Source organism: Aphelocoma coerulescens, chromosome 4 (assembly GCF_041296385.1).
Source record: "Aphelocoma coerulescens isolate FSJ_1873_10779 chromosome 4, UR_Acoe_1.0, whole genome shotgun sequence".
NCBI classification, from domain to species: Eukaryota; Metazoa; Chordata; class Aves; order Passeriformes; family Corvidae; genus Aphelocoma; species Aphelocoma coerulescens.
The window spans coordinates 48,828,394-48,845,093 of NC_091017.1; the positions used below are offsets into that span (position 1 = coordinate 48,828,394).

General features: G+C 40.3%; 1 protein-coding gene across 1 annotated transcript; it reads left to right on the forward strand.

The window, feature by feature from the left end:
* The first annotated feature begins 214 nt into the window (after nucleotides 1-214).
* Nucleotides 215-16,469, forward strand: ASAH1 (N-acylsphingosine amidohydrolase 1). Its single transcript, XM_069013937.1, has 14 exons — nucleotides 215-349; nucleotides 5,565-5,611; nucleotides 5,803-5,893; nucleotides 7,107-7,193; nucleotides 8,135-8,213; nucleotides 9,121-9,195; nucleotides 10,027-10,072; nucleotides 11,384-11,528; nucleotides 12,705-12,759; nucleotides 12,961-13,042; nucleotides 13,630-13,761; nucleotides 13,998-14,121; nucleotides 14,816-14,872; nucleotides 15,527-16,469. The coding sequence occupies exons 1-14, from the start codon at nucleotides 260-262 to the stop codon at nucleotides 15,614-15,616; spliced, it is 1,200 nt and encodes a 399-aa protein (XP_068870038.1). The 5' UTR covers nucleotides 215-259; the 3' UTR covers nucleotides 15,617-16,469.
* The last annotated feature ends 231 nt before the right edge of the window (nucleotides 16,470-16,700 follow it).

The window sequence follows — 16,700 nt, forward strand, 5'->3', positions numbered from 1 at the left end:
ATACAGAGTAATTAAGAATCCTAGTACTGCCAAACTGAGAACTGGTGCCACGGGTTTTCCCTTAGTGTTGCCAAAGAGAGGCGATTTTATTTCAGACTCCCCTGTGCGGAAGTTGCCTTTCGTGGAAGCGCGACTGAGTGAGCTGTGCTTTGCGGGGCGGGGCGCTGGCGGAGGGCCGCGCTCTGCTCCCGCCCCCGGCGGGCGGGGCGCTGCCGTGGGCCGGGCGGGCCGGGGAGCGCCGCGCCGAGCGGAGCCGGGCATGACCATGGCGGGCCGGGGCCGGGCGCCGCTGCCGCTGCTCGCCCTGGCGCTGCTCGCCCTGGCGCAGCCCGCCTGGGCGCCGGACCCGGTGAGCCTGGCGGGGAACGGGCAGGGGGGAGCGGGGCCGACGGGAGCGGATCGGCCCGGGGCTGGCGGGGGTGATGCGGCCGCCGCCGCCCTTCCCGACGCGGGAGGCCAGGCGAGCCTCTGAATCCACGCGTGTGGATGCGCCCGCGGGCTCCCGAACGCGGACGTGGCTCCTGTGGCGAGCGGCGCGGCCGCGGCGGCGGGAGGGGCTGTGCCACGGCGTGTTTTGCAAGTCCTTGCTGCTGCGCTCGCTTTCGTGTGGGTCTGTACTGTCAGCGTCGCCCTGTCACACCACAGCAGCGATTTCCAGAAGGAAAGTTCAGAGGGGCTTGCTAAAAGTGCGCACGGTTCTGAATCTGCTGAGTGTACTTGCTGTAGTTCACCCGAGGGAAGGGCTTTGGGTGTCGTTTCTTGCTCTTTCGCCTGTTTGGGTTTTTTTAACTGAATAAATGAAATATTTAACTTTTGGTGGAATCAAGAAGCTGGGAGGGCGGGGGTAGTCGTTTGGAGCAGGCTGGCTTCCATTTCCTGGGTATATAAACAGCTGCTCTTGCTTCCTGGTGTATTTTTTATTCCTGAAGCAGCGAAGCATTCTCTCATCTCTTCTGAAGTTCCTGAATTTCCCCATCCTCTGTGAAGAGGATTGGTTTTACATACCTCTGAATTTCAAAATGGTTTTTTGCAATCTATTTTTAAATATTTTAGGAATATAGTACCTCCTTTATTCTTTAGTGTTTGCTCTAAGTCTTTTTCTAGCAAATTACATTGATTTCAGGAAAATTGGTATGGATTTTGTGAGAGGGGAGACCTGCAGGAAGGGACTGCGGGCATCTGGATGGCCCATGTTCGCTTAGTGTCTTTTCTACACAGGACTGGGCTCTTCTCTCTCCCCTCTCTTCTCCCAGTCCCATCCTACCCGCCAAGAGCAGCTTCCCAATACTTTAAGCTATTTCCAGCTTAAAACACCTTCAGAATTTTAGCCAAAAGTATTCTAGAGTGTGGAGTCACAGGAGAAAGTGCCAGCTGCCAGCAAAGTAGTAGCATTAGATCTTGATTTGCATCTGATTTCACTTGGTACATCTTTGCACTTGCACAATATCCACTGTGTGTCTGGGCTGCAGATTGTGCTGCTGTGCAGCCAGCTATTAGGCTTGGATATTTAATTTTTGTTTGAGATTCAGGGATGCATAATTTGCTGAAGAATTCTTCCTAAGTGCCACTGATTGGGTTAATCTCATTAACAAATAATACAGAAGATAAGTGCCTTGAATTACATCTCAGTGGTGCAGACTCTCAGTCCCTTTAGCTTTCATTGAGGCCCCCTCAACCTTGCTGACCTTTGTGTCCAAACTGCGATTTAAATTGTCTTGGTCACCGTTTTTTCAGTACTGAAAGAGTAGTCTTAACCTCTGTGTTCAGAAAGGTGAACACTATTGGGACTCCTACAGCATAAGAGTGTTGCATTGGCATCATCCCATGAGGGAAGAGGAGCAGAGAGAACAATGTGTTAGATCACAGAGTTCATAGACCAGAAGATGCTAAATATAACAGATTGACTGAAAGAGACTGAATGCAATGTCCTTAAACTATGGAATTACATTTAATAGCTCAAAGAGGTAATTTTATATTTATTTTTACATTGGAAGTTGAGAAATACAAAATATATAAATATTAAGGAGGGATGCCAGAGATGATCTGCCCCAAAAATATTTTTGAGGGTAACAAAATGTGTGCTGGTATTCCTTAGACTGGAGAAGCTACATTCAGCCTATTTCATATTAATGAAATCAGTCTAGGTGTCAAAATATTTACTTGGCAGTCATTAAACCATGCATTAATTTTCTGTACTGCAGTCAGTAGTAACTGTTACTACTTGATTTTTTTTTCCAGTTCACCCAAATCATTTTAAGTGTTTGCTAGTTATTTGGTTTCTGTTCCACTTTTTTTTAAATACAATCAGTCAAAATATAAATCTTCTGTGCTACATCCACTTTTTATTTCCATCTTTCCCCATACCATGTTCTATTTCTCCTTCACTGTGTTATCTTCCTGGTAGTGTTTTGATCCTGTGCTCCCGTGTGTCTGTTTTTGTGTCATTATATACGTCTCAATTTGAAAGTCGGCAGTATATAAGATAATCAAAATATGCAACCGACTGGTAACAGTAGATTTTAAAAAGCAAAACAAAGGGAGGATTAACTCTCCATTCAAGAATATCCATGTTTCTCTTAGGGGGTTCAATGTACGTTTGAAAAGCACATTTATAGTGGTAACCTGCTGTTTGGATCCAGCTTCCAGTGGCTTTTTCTAGGGGACCACCTCTGGCTTGTCACATTGGAAATGGAAAGTGATTCTGTCATGCTGAAAGGATGCTCCTGCTTTTCTTGGACAGTATTTATTGTCCTTCTATCAGTCTCAAGCCTCTGCAGAGAGGAGAACCTCGCTGACCACAGTAGTAACTTCACAGCTGCTTATTCCACTCTGGTTATAAAAATTGCTTGATGGTTTTTCTGCTGCTGCAAGAAAATTCTTTACATCTTTTTTTTTTTTTTTAACCTCAGCTTCACAGTTAATCTTTAGCTGGTTGCAAAAGATAACAATTTTTTTGTTCCATGTTAGAACTTCATGTAAAAAAAACCTGTTTCTAGCTTTCTAGTTTTCTGATTGTCTTGATATCTTTTTAAGTTGCTGCCTGTGTGCCAGCGTAAGCTGTACAAGGAGCTGCTGCAGTCACTTCGTTTGTTCTCACTGGAGAAGAGACTGAGGGGAGGCCTCACTGCAGTCTACAACTCCTCACAAGGGGAAGCACAGGGCAGGCACTGATCTCTTCCTGTTGCTGATCAACAATAGGACTTGAGGGAATGGCCTGAAGCTGTGCCAGGGGAGGTTTAAATTGGCTGTTAGGGAAAGGTTTTTCACCAAGGGTGGTCAGGCACTGCCTGTCAGAGATCAAGATGCATTTGGACAGTGTTCTCAGGCACATGGTGGGACTCTTGGGTTTGTCCTGTGCAGGGCCACGAGTTGGACTCAGTGATCCTTGCAGGTCCCTTCTAACTCAGGATATTCTGGGATTCTATGATATAATAGTTAACCTAAAGAAACAGTTAGTAATCTCTGATTTCTTCATGTACCTCAATTAATGCTAGCAGTTTTGAAGGATGTACAGGTTGTTTTAGGACTTACTGGCTTCTTTACCTTGCTTTATACATAGACAGGTGAGAAATCTAAAAATACCACATGTAAGGTGGGAACATTTTCTGTTCTCTCTCTCTTTAACTGTTGCTTTCCTCACCCTTTTCATGGCTCAGGCTGCAAAGCATTTGGAAGATAAAAATAGCTGTGAATACAGGATTAAAATCTCAGGGGAAAATGCCAGGAGTGACATAATGTTTAGCACCTTTAGCTTAAAATCCTCTGAAATCAGTTTTGCACAGGTGCCACTGTTTTCTCTGTGAGCATGGGCTCTACTGACAGAGCAACTGAATTCTCATCCACTGTGGATAACATTTTTGTTAGAGGCTTTATCAGTCAGGAAATGCATTTTAAGAGAGGTATTTCCTGAAGATCCAAATATGTGCATCCGTTGCAGTAGGACATATGTGTATCTTCTGATGGATTTTAGTATTGCAGGATGGAAAATTGCACAAGACAGTTGCATCAGTACTGTTAAGCATTTGTCTGGCTTTGCACAAAACCTCTGACTTTTGTTGCCTAATTAGTCATGTGATATCCCTCCTACCCTCCTTGTTTTGACACTTCTTCACTTCGAAAATTAAAGGGCCTTTTGTGTTGGGCGTTCTGTTTTAGCTGTGCAAAGTCTATAACTGCACTGCACTGAAATCTAGGAAACAGCTTCTGGTCCTGTACCTCCACTTCATGTGTTGGAAAACCAACATTCATCTCATGCTTTCTCCCAGCAGCTGGAAACAGTAGAAAGAGATAACATTGTAACACACAGAAATCCATCCCAATTTATAATTGCTGTTTCCAGTTGTAACAAATTAGGCCAGTGTTTAAAGTCTGTGGCATTGTGTAAGACAATGTGTTTTCTGTATTAATGCATTAAAAACAGCTAATGAGATTAGCCCAAAGAGAACATTGACATTAGTTAACTTCTCTGTCCCAGTTACAGAGGTGCTGGAGATGTTGTCACAGTTTTCACTGGAACCCAAATGCACTGTAAGGACACACTAGTAATCTAATTAATACAGACTAATAAATATGGGAAATCGAGGGTGGGGAGGAAGGGAAGTGATGGAAGGATTACATCATATTTTCGTTTCTGTTGTGCCTCCCAAACACTTGTGTTTTAGGAGCTTTTCTGCAGGCTCCCAGAACAGTACATGTACCTTTCCTTTTTCCTAGTGAGATATATTATGCTCTAAGGCGCTTATTGAACTTCTCATGTAGTTTTGGGACCAAATCTGGCCTGCTCTCGACCAGCTTGAAGCACAAGTGCGGGTGGCCAGTAGGCATTTGCTTGTATGTCACTGGGTAAAACGTAGTATTATAATTGTGGCATGTATATGTATATGTTTATATATTTATATGCATGCTTTATGTAATTGATGGAAAAACACCCTTGCATTCACTTGGAGTACGCCTAAAATTGTTCTCAGACTTTGATTTGTAGCTAGCCATGCTCACAGGAACGAAAGTGTATTTTTTAGTTGAATTGCACCCCACATAATGTTAGCACCACTTCAGCAGCACTTGTCCATGCTGAACCCAAAGTCGTGCCATACAGCTTATTCCACTGGCTGAGGGATTGCCAAGAGCTCGTTACGCTTTCCCTGCCCCAGCTGCACAGTGCATCTTAACACTAAACATAGCTAGGAATGACGCTGTAAAATGGGATTATGAATTGGACAAACAGAACAGACTGGTTCATACTGAGATCTAAGGTTCCTGAACTTGTATAAAGAATATGATTTGAAGTGCTCTTCATTAAATCACACAGAGTGAAAATATATACAGTTTGTATATTTATCATACCTTTTTGCTTGCCCTGGACTACATTAGCCAAGTTGTCTGAAGGTCTGTCAGACAGCATGGTGAAATTGCTGCTAGTCCCTCCTTTTCTATTTTCCTCTTTCCAGAGTCCCAAGACTGTGAATTAACTGACTAGTCCAAAAAGTTTAATTAGAAACTAAGTCTACTAGAATAATAGTGTTTTAACAAAGAAGCTAAATAGTAATGTTTCACTGTCTTTACAGTATGGAGAAGAGTGCAGGAGTAAAATGTACCCTCCTTCAGGACCAACGTAAGTAATCTGATTCAACTTGTCTAGCAAATTATAGAGAAGTTGTGATTTGCAAGTCTGAACAGGGTTTTTTCTCGAAACTTGTTCCTGATGCAGGTCTACAACATGCTGGTTACAGGTGGGAAGACCTATTTTGTCAACTGTTTTTTCAGAGCCTTCTTTAAATTTGATCTCTGGTGTTTGTCTCTCAGGTTCAAAGGGAATATACCCACATATGTCATAAATCTTGATTTACCTCCCAGCAAAAGGTGGGATGACTTGATGCGTGACAAAAAGACAGAGGTAAGAAATGCAGAGATTGCTCTGAGGCTTAACAGATATAAAACTAGCACATAGCCTTTTATTTTGAGAAAAGTTTTAAAAGGAATACATGTGCTAAAACTATCTGAAAGGGATAATATTTCCAGTTGACTTTTCTAATATGATTCCAGTCTAAAATACTTGCTTGAGTACATTTTTTGTCTGTTTAACACTTGCTAGCAGCATCAAGTGTAGAGACACTGGTGTTCAGGACGTAGGGGTGTAAAAACCAGGGTGCCATAAACAAGTGTGTGCCATTTCATTTATCAAATCTCCTTAGTCATGAAGTGGTGCAGAATGAAGAGGGAGGAATGCACCAAAGAAACAGCCTTGGTGAACTGATGTGAAACTGAGGCAGCATCCCTTCTCTGCACCTCCCGACTTCTCTCAAAATATTGCATGAGATGATGAAATGGCAAGGGGGAAGTTAAGAACTTACTGCCCTTTTCAGGAATGCTGGTTGTAATTTTTTTAATATTTGAGCCTATTTCAAACTACTTAAAACAGCTGTTCTGAAGATCACCGAAAATTCAGTTCAGCAATTTTTAATTTCTCAAACAAGGCTAGGGCTTTTTGCTATATCCCTGATGACTTTGGCCTTTCCACTCTGAAAGCCAGACAAATTCTGCTTACATGCTAATATTTATTTTAAAAATATCATTTAAGCCAGTGGGCGTTGGAAGCTTCAGGTTTTACCTCAAATTCTGAAGAGTTTTATCTCTTATGTACTTTGGAGTTAGATCACATGGAGTGGAACTCTTATTTGCAACATTCACATCTTGCAAATGGAAAGCATGTGATTTAATAAGAAATTTATTGAGTATTTTTGTCTTCAGTAACATCAGTGCTTAAGCAAAGAGCTTGAAATTAACATTTTGAAAGATAGAAGAGTGCAGAGTATTAACATGTGATCAAAGGAGAAGATGAGGATGACTTTCCTGTAATTTGTTGTTTCTGGTAGAAGGACACATTGGAACTAATCTAGAAAGTTACTTGAACAAAGATTGAAGAATTGTTCTAGTGGGGAGCTGGGGGTGTTTTTCTCACCAAGAATATGACATTTAGCACTTTATTTAAGTATTTATTTTTCTCAACTGAGTGATTTTATCAAAAGTCTGTTGTGGAGTTCTGTTAGTATTCTAGCAATTCTTACGCTTAAGATCTTCTATTCAATAAAAGCCCTTGCTCTTTTTAGCTGAAGACTGTGGTCCAGAATATTAAAGATATAGCAAATACCTTCTTCCCCAGTGGCAAAGTTGTTGACATAGTGGATAACAAAATAGTAAGTATTTTCAGCTTAATTTTTTTATTACTGTATGCTCTGACTACAGAATTAGAATGCTTCTAAATCTGACAATTAAGAACTTTAAAAGTTCTTAAATTACAAGTTCTTAATTCTACTTCCACAACAGAATAAAATGCTATTTTAAAGAGTCACTCTGAAATTTTACCTTCTTGTCTGCTCTGAATTACTCTGAAACCATCAAACAAAAAATGTACATCTCTTCCCTCTTCCTCCTCTAATTTTTCCTAAGATCTTTTTAAGTTTGGATTAATAACACTAGACAAATATGCTACAGACTTAGTTACTGTAGAAAAACACTTGACTGAATTTTTTTACCATGTTCCACTTCTTTTAAACAGTCGAATAAAATAAGGTTTTGAAAACTGTAATAAATGTCTGATTACAGGGACAACTTTGACCTGGCCTCACCTTAAAAATCAATTTGATTCTGGTTAAAGTAAGCTTTGGCATGGAACAGGGGAAAGCAGTGTAGGGTTAGAGACAGCAAAAGGTGAGATCTTGCCCCCATTTTTGGTTACAGCATATTCCTATGTGCCTGAGTGGAGTTGGCAGCTTTTATAGGTTGCCATCCCAATGTGTGAAGGTCAGGGTTGCCCATAAATACTGACAGTGAGCTCCACTGCAGTTGAGCTTTTAATATATACGAGTCCTACTTCACTCTGTTCCATCTGTTCCTGCTAAGAGAGACTGTGCTCATGTCCATTGCTCACGTCAGCATTTTGATGAGCGAGAGTTTTCTTTCCTTAAGTATGTACTTGTCTTCCAAGGACTCTGCAAACATCCTCTAGTTCTACAGACTGCAGAGAAATTAAACACTCAGTAGTTGTGAGAAAAATGTGCCTGTGGAGGAGATGTTTGTTATAAGTAACAAAATAGTGTTAACTTAAACATGTATCATACAAAACTTTTCCTTTCAGGCTCATCTGACTGCCACACTTCCTTATCCTTTCAATGAAGAACTCCAAGGGATTGCAAATTCATCTGGGATTCCTTTGGGTAACAGTTTCCAACACTGTATTAACATAGTGGAAAGCTAGGAATACAGATTCATTTAAAATTAGTGTGTTTACCAATCTGCAGTTAGTTTTAGTCATCTGTGACTTTAACTAATCATTAATTAAATAGTTAAAGCAATAAATTACATCTCACACTAAACAACAACAGTGTTTTAGAAGAGAATGGAATAAATCACCTAAGCCTTTTATCAGGCTGGGACTTCTCTGTAGAGCTGTAAGTTCTCACTCCTAGGTTTTAGGAACTGGAGGAAGTCTCAGCTCCTGTGCATCAAAATTTGAGGGAATCCTTTATTCACATTGGTTTTTGCACTCAGCTGTGTGTCTGCTGTTGACATATAAAGAAGTCAAGGCTCAGTTTCCTGCTGTGCTGTCTTTCCCTTGTGGTCCTTGCTGTGTCCTTCTGCCTTCCCTCTGTACCTCCTGCAGATGAATGCCATTCCAGGTGAGGAGTAGGCACTGAGTTCCTCCAGAACTGAGACAGAGAAGGACCATTGCCTGTTAGCACTGCTTCCCTCATACAGAAGCAGTATACCTGCTGCTAGCCAGCAGCTCTTATGTGGCATTAGTGGTACATATAACAGCTTTCTTCTTTAAAGTGAATTTTATAGCTTGTTTTGAAGTTTCCAGAGGAGGAAGTAGCAATGACTGTCAGCTTTGTGCATGGTAAGGCAGAAGGTCAAGGGATTCTGATCCTTCTATTTGCCTTTCAGGAAGCTCTTGATTTTGCTGAATCAGTCATTTTAAAAATCAAAGGAGATTTAAATTTAAATTTTTAACAGAAATATTACAGAATACTGAACTTTGCAGTATGCTTTTTTCTAACCATTTTTTTTTTCTGTTCGTGGCAAGCTTCAAACAATTTAACTTCGTTTCTTTTTTTTTTCTAGGGGAAATTGTTATTTTTAACATTTTTTATGAAATTTTTACTGTATGTACATCAATAGTGGCAGAAGATAAAACAGGTAATGCAATCCAACATACTGGTAACAGTTTCCTTTTATGTAGAAGAGGGTCCACCTCAATTATGCAAATACAGTCCTCCTCAACTGCAGGCAAGAAGGTCTAGTAAAGAGACTAAAAGGTAATAATAATACCTAAGGACTGATAATAAGAGGTATTTCTTGAGAAAGGGAATAAGAGTTCACAAGTCTCTTAGGTTTAAAAAAAAAAGGACAAAATTACTTTCAAAGATGGTTTGGGTTTGGTTTTGTTGGATGATGAGTTTTTTGTGATTGGTTGGTTGGGGGTTTTTTTATGGGTCATATTCCTTTTTCTAGGGAAAAGAAACACCAGCTACGCATCTGGAACTTTCTCAGTTCCATGCAGGATTTTGCATCTAGTTTCTAGATACTGCATGTGTATGGTGGTAGAGAAAATGGACAGTCTCTTCTAAGAAAAGAGACTTTCATTTCCTACTTAGTTCTGCAGCCCTTGTCTATACCTGTTCCAGCTTAGGAAGTTTCTAAAGGATTCTCAGAGGGCTTCCAAATGTCTCACTTTTAGAGGAAGCTCAAGGTATTGCCATTGCATTAAGATAATATGGAAAGGTTTGAATCTGAGTTGGACAGCAGTTTGCAAGATTACTTGTTTTCAGTTATGGCAAAACACTTCTCTGACCAAAAAAACCCCATCATTGTATTGTGCTTATGAAAAGGGCAAGTAGAGAATGCTATTTTCCTTGCTTACTTTCCCAGGTATTTGCCTGCTTACTCCTTTCTTGGGTTTCTAAGCTGAAATTTGTCTATTTCTTTAGAAAACTGTATTTATTTATCTATTTATTTATTGTTGTATAGGGAAACTGTACCATGCCAGGAACTTGGATTTTGGACTGTTCCTAGGGTAAGTACTTAAACTTGAGACTTTTTTTTTTTAAACCCAAAGAAAAACCAAGCTGAACTTGAAATACTACATGCATTCTTTGAGTCTAACTGTTGAACTGGATGTTGCTACAACTGTGACAAGTAATTCTCCATTGTGTGTTGTGAAAAAAGGCTAAAATGAAGAAAAGATTGGGATGTTCTGCTGATCTTATGTCAAACTGCCCCAAGTGCATCAAGAACAGTTGTGCTTTGTGTTACTTAACTTTTTTTTCTCAGCTCCAGTTCAAACTGTCTCAAACCAACGAATGGCCCATGTAACCTGATCTCTGAGGCACAATAGATGTTGTTCTTTACATGATGGGATGAAGCATCAATTTTAATGTATGCACTGAAATGGGGATTGGATTGGGGCTTGGCATTTTTAAGGTGTTTTTTTTTTCCTTCTCCCTCTCCTCCCCCCGTTACTGTACTGTGCTCCACTGGCACTTGGCATCATTCATCATTTCCATACAAACTGTAGTTTGTTGCCCAGCACTCATTAGTTCTCCTTTCATACCCCATGATCAGGTAGTTGAGCGTTTGCTTTTATTACCCCAGTATATTTTGTAATATCGCTCATCCAGATGACGCTCGATGCACAATTAGAATTTAAATGTTCATCTTTATTAAAATTCTTACGTGCCTATCAAAAACTCATGTGTTGTCAACTGTGACTCCACCTGTCCCTTGGTTTGGCTTGTGTTGGACTCCTCTCACTTGTCAGAAATAGTGTGAACATGCTTCCTGAAAACTAAGGAAACTTTAAAGCTGCTCCCAGAATCTGGATGATTTCCAGAGTTTAACGGTCTGCTAAGTGCTCTTTATCAACCTCTTGCCTACAAACTGGTCTGGCTTATTTTGCAAACTAGAGCTGGTACTTTCCGTCATGTAGAGCAAATCCAGTAGTTCATGGTTTCTCTTCTGCCTTTGAAAAATAAGAATTTGAGGTTTGGCATCACAGGCAGTACCTATAGCTCACTTTGCCAGCAGGTAGAGAACAAAGTTCCGTGTTCAAAACAAACCAGCTGTGATGGCGGTGCTGTTTAATTCTGAGCAATATATACGCTCTTGGTTCAAACAAAACTTAGTTCTTTTCACTGCCTGCCTGTGCATATAGACTTCCTAGTTGTTCCTTGCTGGTGCTGCTCAGGTAGCTAGGGAGCAGTGATGTTGGCGGATACAAGTAAGATCAGAGGACAGGCATCACACACAGGATGTCTGCATGCTGTGAAGGGAAGCTTTAAAAACGGCTGAGAGAGGGAAGTTTCAAGTACTGTACTGTCTCCTGCAGGTGGGATGTTAAAAATAATTCCTGGACGTTAACCCGGGAACTGAAGCCTTTGGTGGTACTCTTGGACTTTCAGAGAAACAACAAAACAGTGTTCAAGTCCACAAATTTCGCAGGATACATAGGCATGGTGTCTGGAGTCAAACCAGTAAGTGTGGGGATGGGGCTTTGTCAATTTGTTACAAATGCTTCAGACTTTCCTTTAAGATTTAAATTTTTCTGCTTTCATGCTCTGCCTTGGGATGTTTTTTAATAAATTATCTCAATTGTTCTGGTGCACAGCATAGCTGCTTGAAGACAGATAAAAGAAAACAGTGCTGCACCCTTCCTTGTGAAAGAAGATTTGCCTAAATAAAATGCTTCTGTTTGGGCAGTTCTCAAAAACAGCATTGAATTTCAGATATAAACAGGAGTGAATACAAAGTGCTGAAGTGGTTAGAGTTTCTTGCTGGCTAATAGCTATTGCTGTGATCCGAGGGGTGAAACAGCACACTTGTGCTATTTAATTCTTTCTCCAGTCCGTCTTGGAAAAGGCAGTCCTACATTTTAAGATTTTTTTGTTGGGTTTTTATTTAATAGGCAGCTGAAATCTGGGGTTTATATACATCTTAATAACCATCAGTACATAACTGTATCAGGTGTCCAGCTTACCACAACTTCTCCTTTTTTACATGCTCTATCTTCTGTTATAGGTAGTCTTTCTTCTTGTAGAGCATTTCTGGCATAAATCCCTTCATTGTATCCATTTATTTTTGTCTTCTGCTTAAATACATTGGGAAGATTCCATTCTAAAAAATAGTCAGTGTAGCTGAATTCAGTTTTTGTCTGAAACATTTGTTGAGGAAGGCTGAGATTTGAGTTTGAATTCCGTGTTCCAAGTAATATGGACTGTGTGCTGCTGCATGCCCATGCAAATAGCAGTAACATATCAGTGTGTACTTAACACTGGGACTTAAAAATCTGCCTTCAAACTGGAATAGTACTCAGAGGTCTGAGAAGAAGGTGACATACAGCAGGGAAAGGAAAACTGCTCATTCAGTGGTGCAACACAGACCAAGAGGAAAAAATGGCCACAGGCTTGACTTGCTTAGCTTAAAAGCATGCCTTGCTGATTGCTCTGCCAGGTCAGAAAATTCATTTCTACTTACTCAAGCCGTGATAAGTTAGGTTCTTCTCTACATGAGCTTGATCTTGCAGTTATTTAAAGGGAAGAGTCTTAAACAAGAAGCTCAATTGACATCTAAATTGCAATGCTGCCTCCTGTTTACTACTGGTACTCGTGGGCTGGCAATGGCTGAAGGTTGGCTTGTTTAATGCTTTTCAGAACTTGTTCACTCTGACAATGAATGAGCGTTTCAGTCTTGATGGTGGTTATGTGGGTGAGTAATGCTCATTTCTTTCGTTATTTCTGCACAAATACTAGGGGACATACCAGTTACCTAATAAACAGGCACACAAATGGTGAAAAGATTGCAGATGGGTAAGATAAAACACAGCTCATTTTAAAACCAGCTGTGAAAGTTAGAATAGCACAAGTGAACCATCTGAAAACAAATTATTGTAACAGTGATATTTTGCAGGAATCTTCGAATGGTTTCTTGGTAGAAGAGATGGTATGTGGATGGGCTTTCTTACAAGAACAGTATTAGAGAATGCTACAAGGTATTCCCTCTCCCTCTAAATATTATGCTCCTTTAATCTGCTTTGCTTTCAACTAGCATGAACACTGTAGATGTATGCTTAATATCCAGTGACACAGATACCTTCCTAGTGACCTTAACATTAAATAGGTCTGGTCTGGAGCAGGAGGCAAGGCATCACACATGATCCTTCAAATTTTTTTCTCAGATTTCTTTTTTCCTGATGAGCCTGTTGGTATCTAAATGTGTAAGCATTCTGCATCAAAGCACATCCAACAGGTACTAGTACATCATACGAAGTAAGCAGAAACAAAGCTGTTATGCAATAAATTAATTCAGTGGACTATGACACAGTATGTCATCATTTTGTTCATGTTTTAAGTGTGGAAAAAGTGCAAAGAGCACCTCTAAACAATCACACTTCAAGTACAAAATGAGAAGAGAAGCTTTGCTTAAATGTGTTCCTCTGTGGTGATCCTGTCTTCTCATATGTGCATGAAAGGGGAAGAAAGGCTTAACTATCCAAACTTTCCCTGGGTCTGTGAAACTTGCTCTTCAGTACTTGAACCATTTAAAGCATTTAATAGTCCAACACTATCTTACCCACAGTTACCAAGATGCAAAAGACAGACTGGCAAAAACAAGACTGCTGGCTCCAGCTTACTTTATTCTGGGAGGAAAAAATTCTGGAGAAGGGTGTGTGATAACTCGATCCAGGACAGCTGCTCTGGATATCTGGGAGTGAGTATGCTTGACCTGACACCTGACTCAGTCTTCAGAAGAGGACAGGTTCCACCAATAATTGTGTGCTCTGTTCCTTGTGACTTGTGTTGTACAAGAGCTCACTTCTTTACCGTCATTGAAAAACACTACAGCAAACCTAAAAAAAAAAATCCATCTGTATTTAGTATATACTGTATATGTGTACTCAGTGTATACTTAGAGAAGCAAAACACAAACTTAGACCTCTTTTCCAGCCTTGATATCAAGAAGGGCACGTGGTACGTGTTAGAAACAAACTACGATCGCTGGAAGCCTCCACTGGTCCTGGATAATCGTAGAGGACCTGCAATGAAATGCCTGAACCAGACAACACAAGAGGTAAACATCCTCCTAATACCTCATATCATGCTGGTTTGAAACTCCCAAGTTACAGTACTGACCTGACACAGTCAGGAGCATTCAGATTATTTTCAAGCACAGTTGTAATGACAGAAGTGGCTGATGATTTTGTGATACCTTGTCTCTGCTTCTGGGTTATAAGAAGCTGGTTCTTTACATGAGGGAGGTTTGTGGGTTTTTTGTTTGTTCTTTTGTTGATTTGTTTGGGGTTTTTTGGGGTATTGTTTTGTTTTTTGGTTTGGGTTGTGGTGGTGGTTTTAGGGGGGGATTCTTTTTCATTTGGTTTGTTGGGTTTTTCATTTGGTTGGTTTGTTTTGGGCTTTCTTTTCATCTGGGTGGGTTTCCTGAAAGTATTTTCAGCAGCTGCATATGCAGGAGGATACACCTAGAGATACTTTGAGAAAGACTTGTGGTGTTTCCAGGGCAGTTTCACACCAGTGAAATTCAAACACACAGTCTCAGGCAGCGAACACACTTAAGCGTGCCATGCTCTAGTGAGATCTGGTCTGCTCAAATTTTTGTGGCCCACATTCTTCTGATATCAAGGTGTTATGTGTATCTTGTGCTCTTAAAGCTGTATCTTGTTATTTAATTGAGGTGTAAAGAAGTTAGTTCTCAGCATTTACATATACAGGTTAATGTCTTTTAACATCAGTGTATTATTTTCTTTCAGAATCTCTCCCTACCAGCAATTTATGATGTTCTCTCCACAAAGCCTGTCCTCAATAAGGTAATTCTATTTTTGCAGGACGTTTAGGGTGGGGGGCAGAGCACTGACTACTGTACGTCTGAGGAGGAGGCTTCAGTGGTATATTCAGGGGTTTTTTAGGTGGAAACATGAGTGTAAAAACAAACCAAATTTCATGTTACTTTGTAACAGCAAAATGTAATTGCTGGAATAGCTATTTTCCAAAGGCCCTACAGCTTTAAAAGTCTGAGTAGCCTGAGCCCTTACCTCATAGCTGGCCCTTGTTTGAGGCCGCAGCCGCTCTGCAGACATCTTGAGGACCCTTCTAACCAGAATTAACGTGTGATCTATGCCTTTGTAATTCACGTAAAACAAGTTAATACACCTCATGATTTAGGCATACTACAGGCACATTATTCTTGCAACACAAGAGGTTTTAGTCTGAACTTTAAGTTTTGGTATTTAGGGAAAAAAAGTGAAGGAAGGAGTGTGAAGAGTTTTTGAATGATGAAGTTTAGTTCCTGTGTTAAGTGGAGGCAGCATTCTTGACTGAGGACACAGACAATTCATGTTGTTGACTAAAGAAGCCAAATGCTCATTTTAGTAGAACTGTTCAGCTGTATCAGAGAGAGTTTTTCACTAATTCCTGTAATGTGACTTATCTTCTTTTTTTCTTCTCCCCCCCCCGCCTGTTAGCTGACTGTGTGCACAACGCTGATGGAGGTGTATAATGGCCATACAGAGACTTACCTGCGGGAATGCCCAGATCCCTGCAGTCCTTGGTAGCCCTGTACCTCTCCTGTGTTGGAAGCTGCTTGTCCAGATTGGCCGTCCTCCACAAAAAATGCTTCTGGAAAGAGATTACTCAGTCTAACTCCTTTCTTCAGAAATCTAATGGCTATATAGAAATGGCAAAGTGCTTCTAACAATGAAGGACCCTATCTCACAGCAGACTTCCTTGCTTTGTAACCAGCAGTTCTGCTGACAAGAAATGTATCCTCATGAGTGTCTGGTGTGATTTCAGCTATTTCTGCCAAATGAGTTCAGCAGTTAGTTCTAGATCTCTTCAGTCTTGGCAGTATTCTTGGTTTGTTCTTGGTTATGGGTTTGTTAATTTTTGGTTTTTAGTTTGGTTTATTTAGATTAAAATCCTTCTAAAGAACACAATTATAATGGCACCTACCAAGTATCAAAAAGAATTGGATATAAGAAGACCATCTGGGACAATACAATTATGTTATTCTTTCATAAGCACTTAAGATTAATTGCTGTTGTTCTGGTATAATATGAGGATATGTCTGATATGCCCTTTTATAAAATAACCTACCAAGTGTCATATTTAGTCACAGAAGCAAGGTCTTGGGGAAATATCTAAAAGAAGATCTCAGCCAAGAATGTCTTGCCACTGATTTATAGCTCTTTTGCTGAAGCTCTTTCTTGGCCTGTTAACAAATGTGGATTTTTAATACAGGTTTTTCTGTATTGTTCTGTATTCAGGTTTTCTCAAAAAAATACAATAAAGAAAAACTGCTTTCTGTGACCAAAGTACACACGTACTCATTTCATACGTCAGTGTAAGACATCATGCATGATAGATACCACACAGCTTTCATTTCTAAATAGACTGATTTTAACAGTGTCTGGAAAAGTGATTTCTTCTGATTTTTTTAACTGGTAGTTTAAGCTATTGTCATAATAGGGTAATTGGGTTGTTTTGGGAGGATTTTGGTTGGTTGGTTTTTTTTGAAAGTGGGGAAAGGAAGCCAAGTCAGATTACACCATTGTCTGGAATTCAAGTTAAGAAAGAAAGGCCCTTTAGAGAGAAGTAGTAGCAGCCTAATATCCTAGGAAGCAGATAATGTAGGAGGCA

What these genes read in the sequence shown, in the direction of transcription:
- ASAH1 (XM_069013937.1), top strand. Translation starts at nt 260, where the DNA reads ATGACCATGGCGGGCCGGGGCCGGGCGCCGCTGCCGCTGCTCGCCCTG. An exon ending in ACATAGTGGATAACAAAATA is followed by an intron (nt 7,194 to 8,134) that starts GTAAGTATTTTC and finishes TTTTCCTTTCAG; the next exon opens with GCTCATCTGACTGCCACACT. An exon ending in CAAAGCCTGTCCTCAATAAG is followed by an intron (nt 14,873 to 15,526) that starts GTAATTCTATTT and finishes CCCGCCTGTTAG; the next exon opens with CTGACTGTGTGCACAACGCT.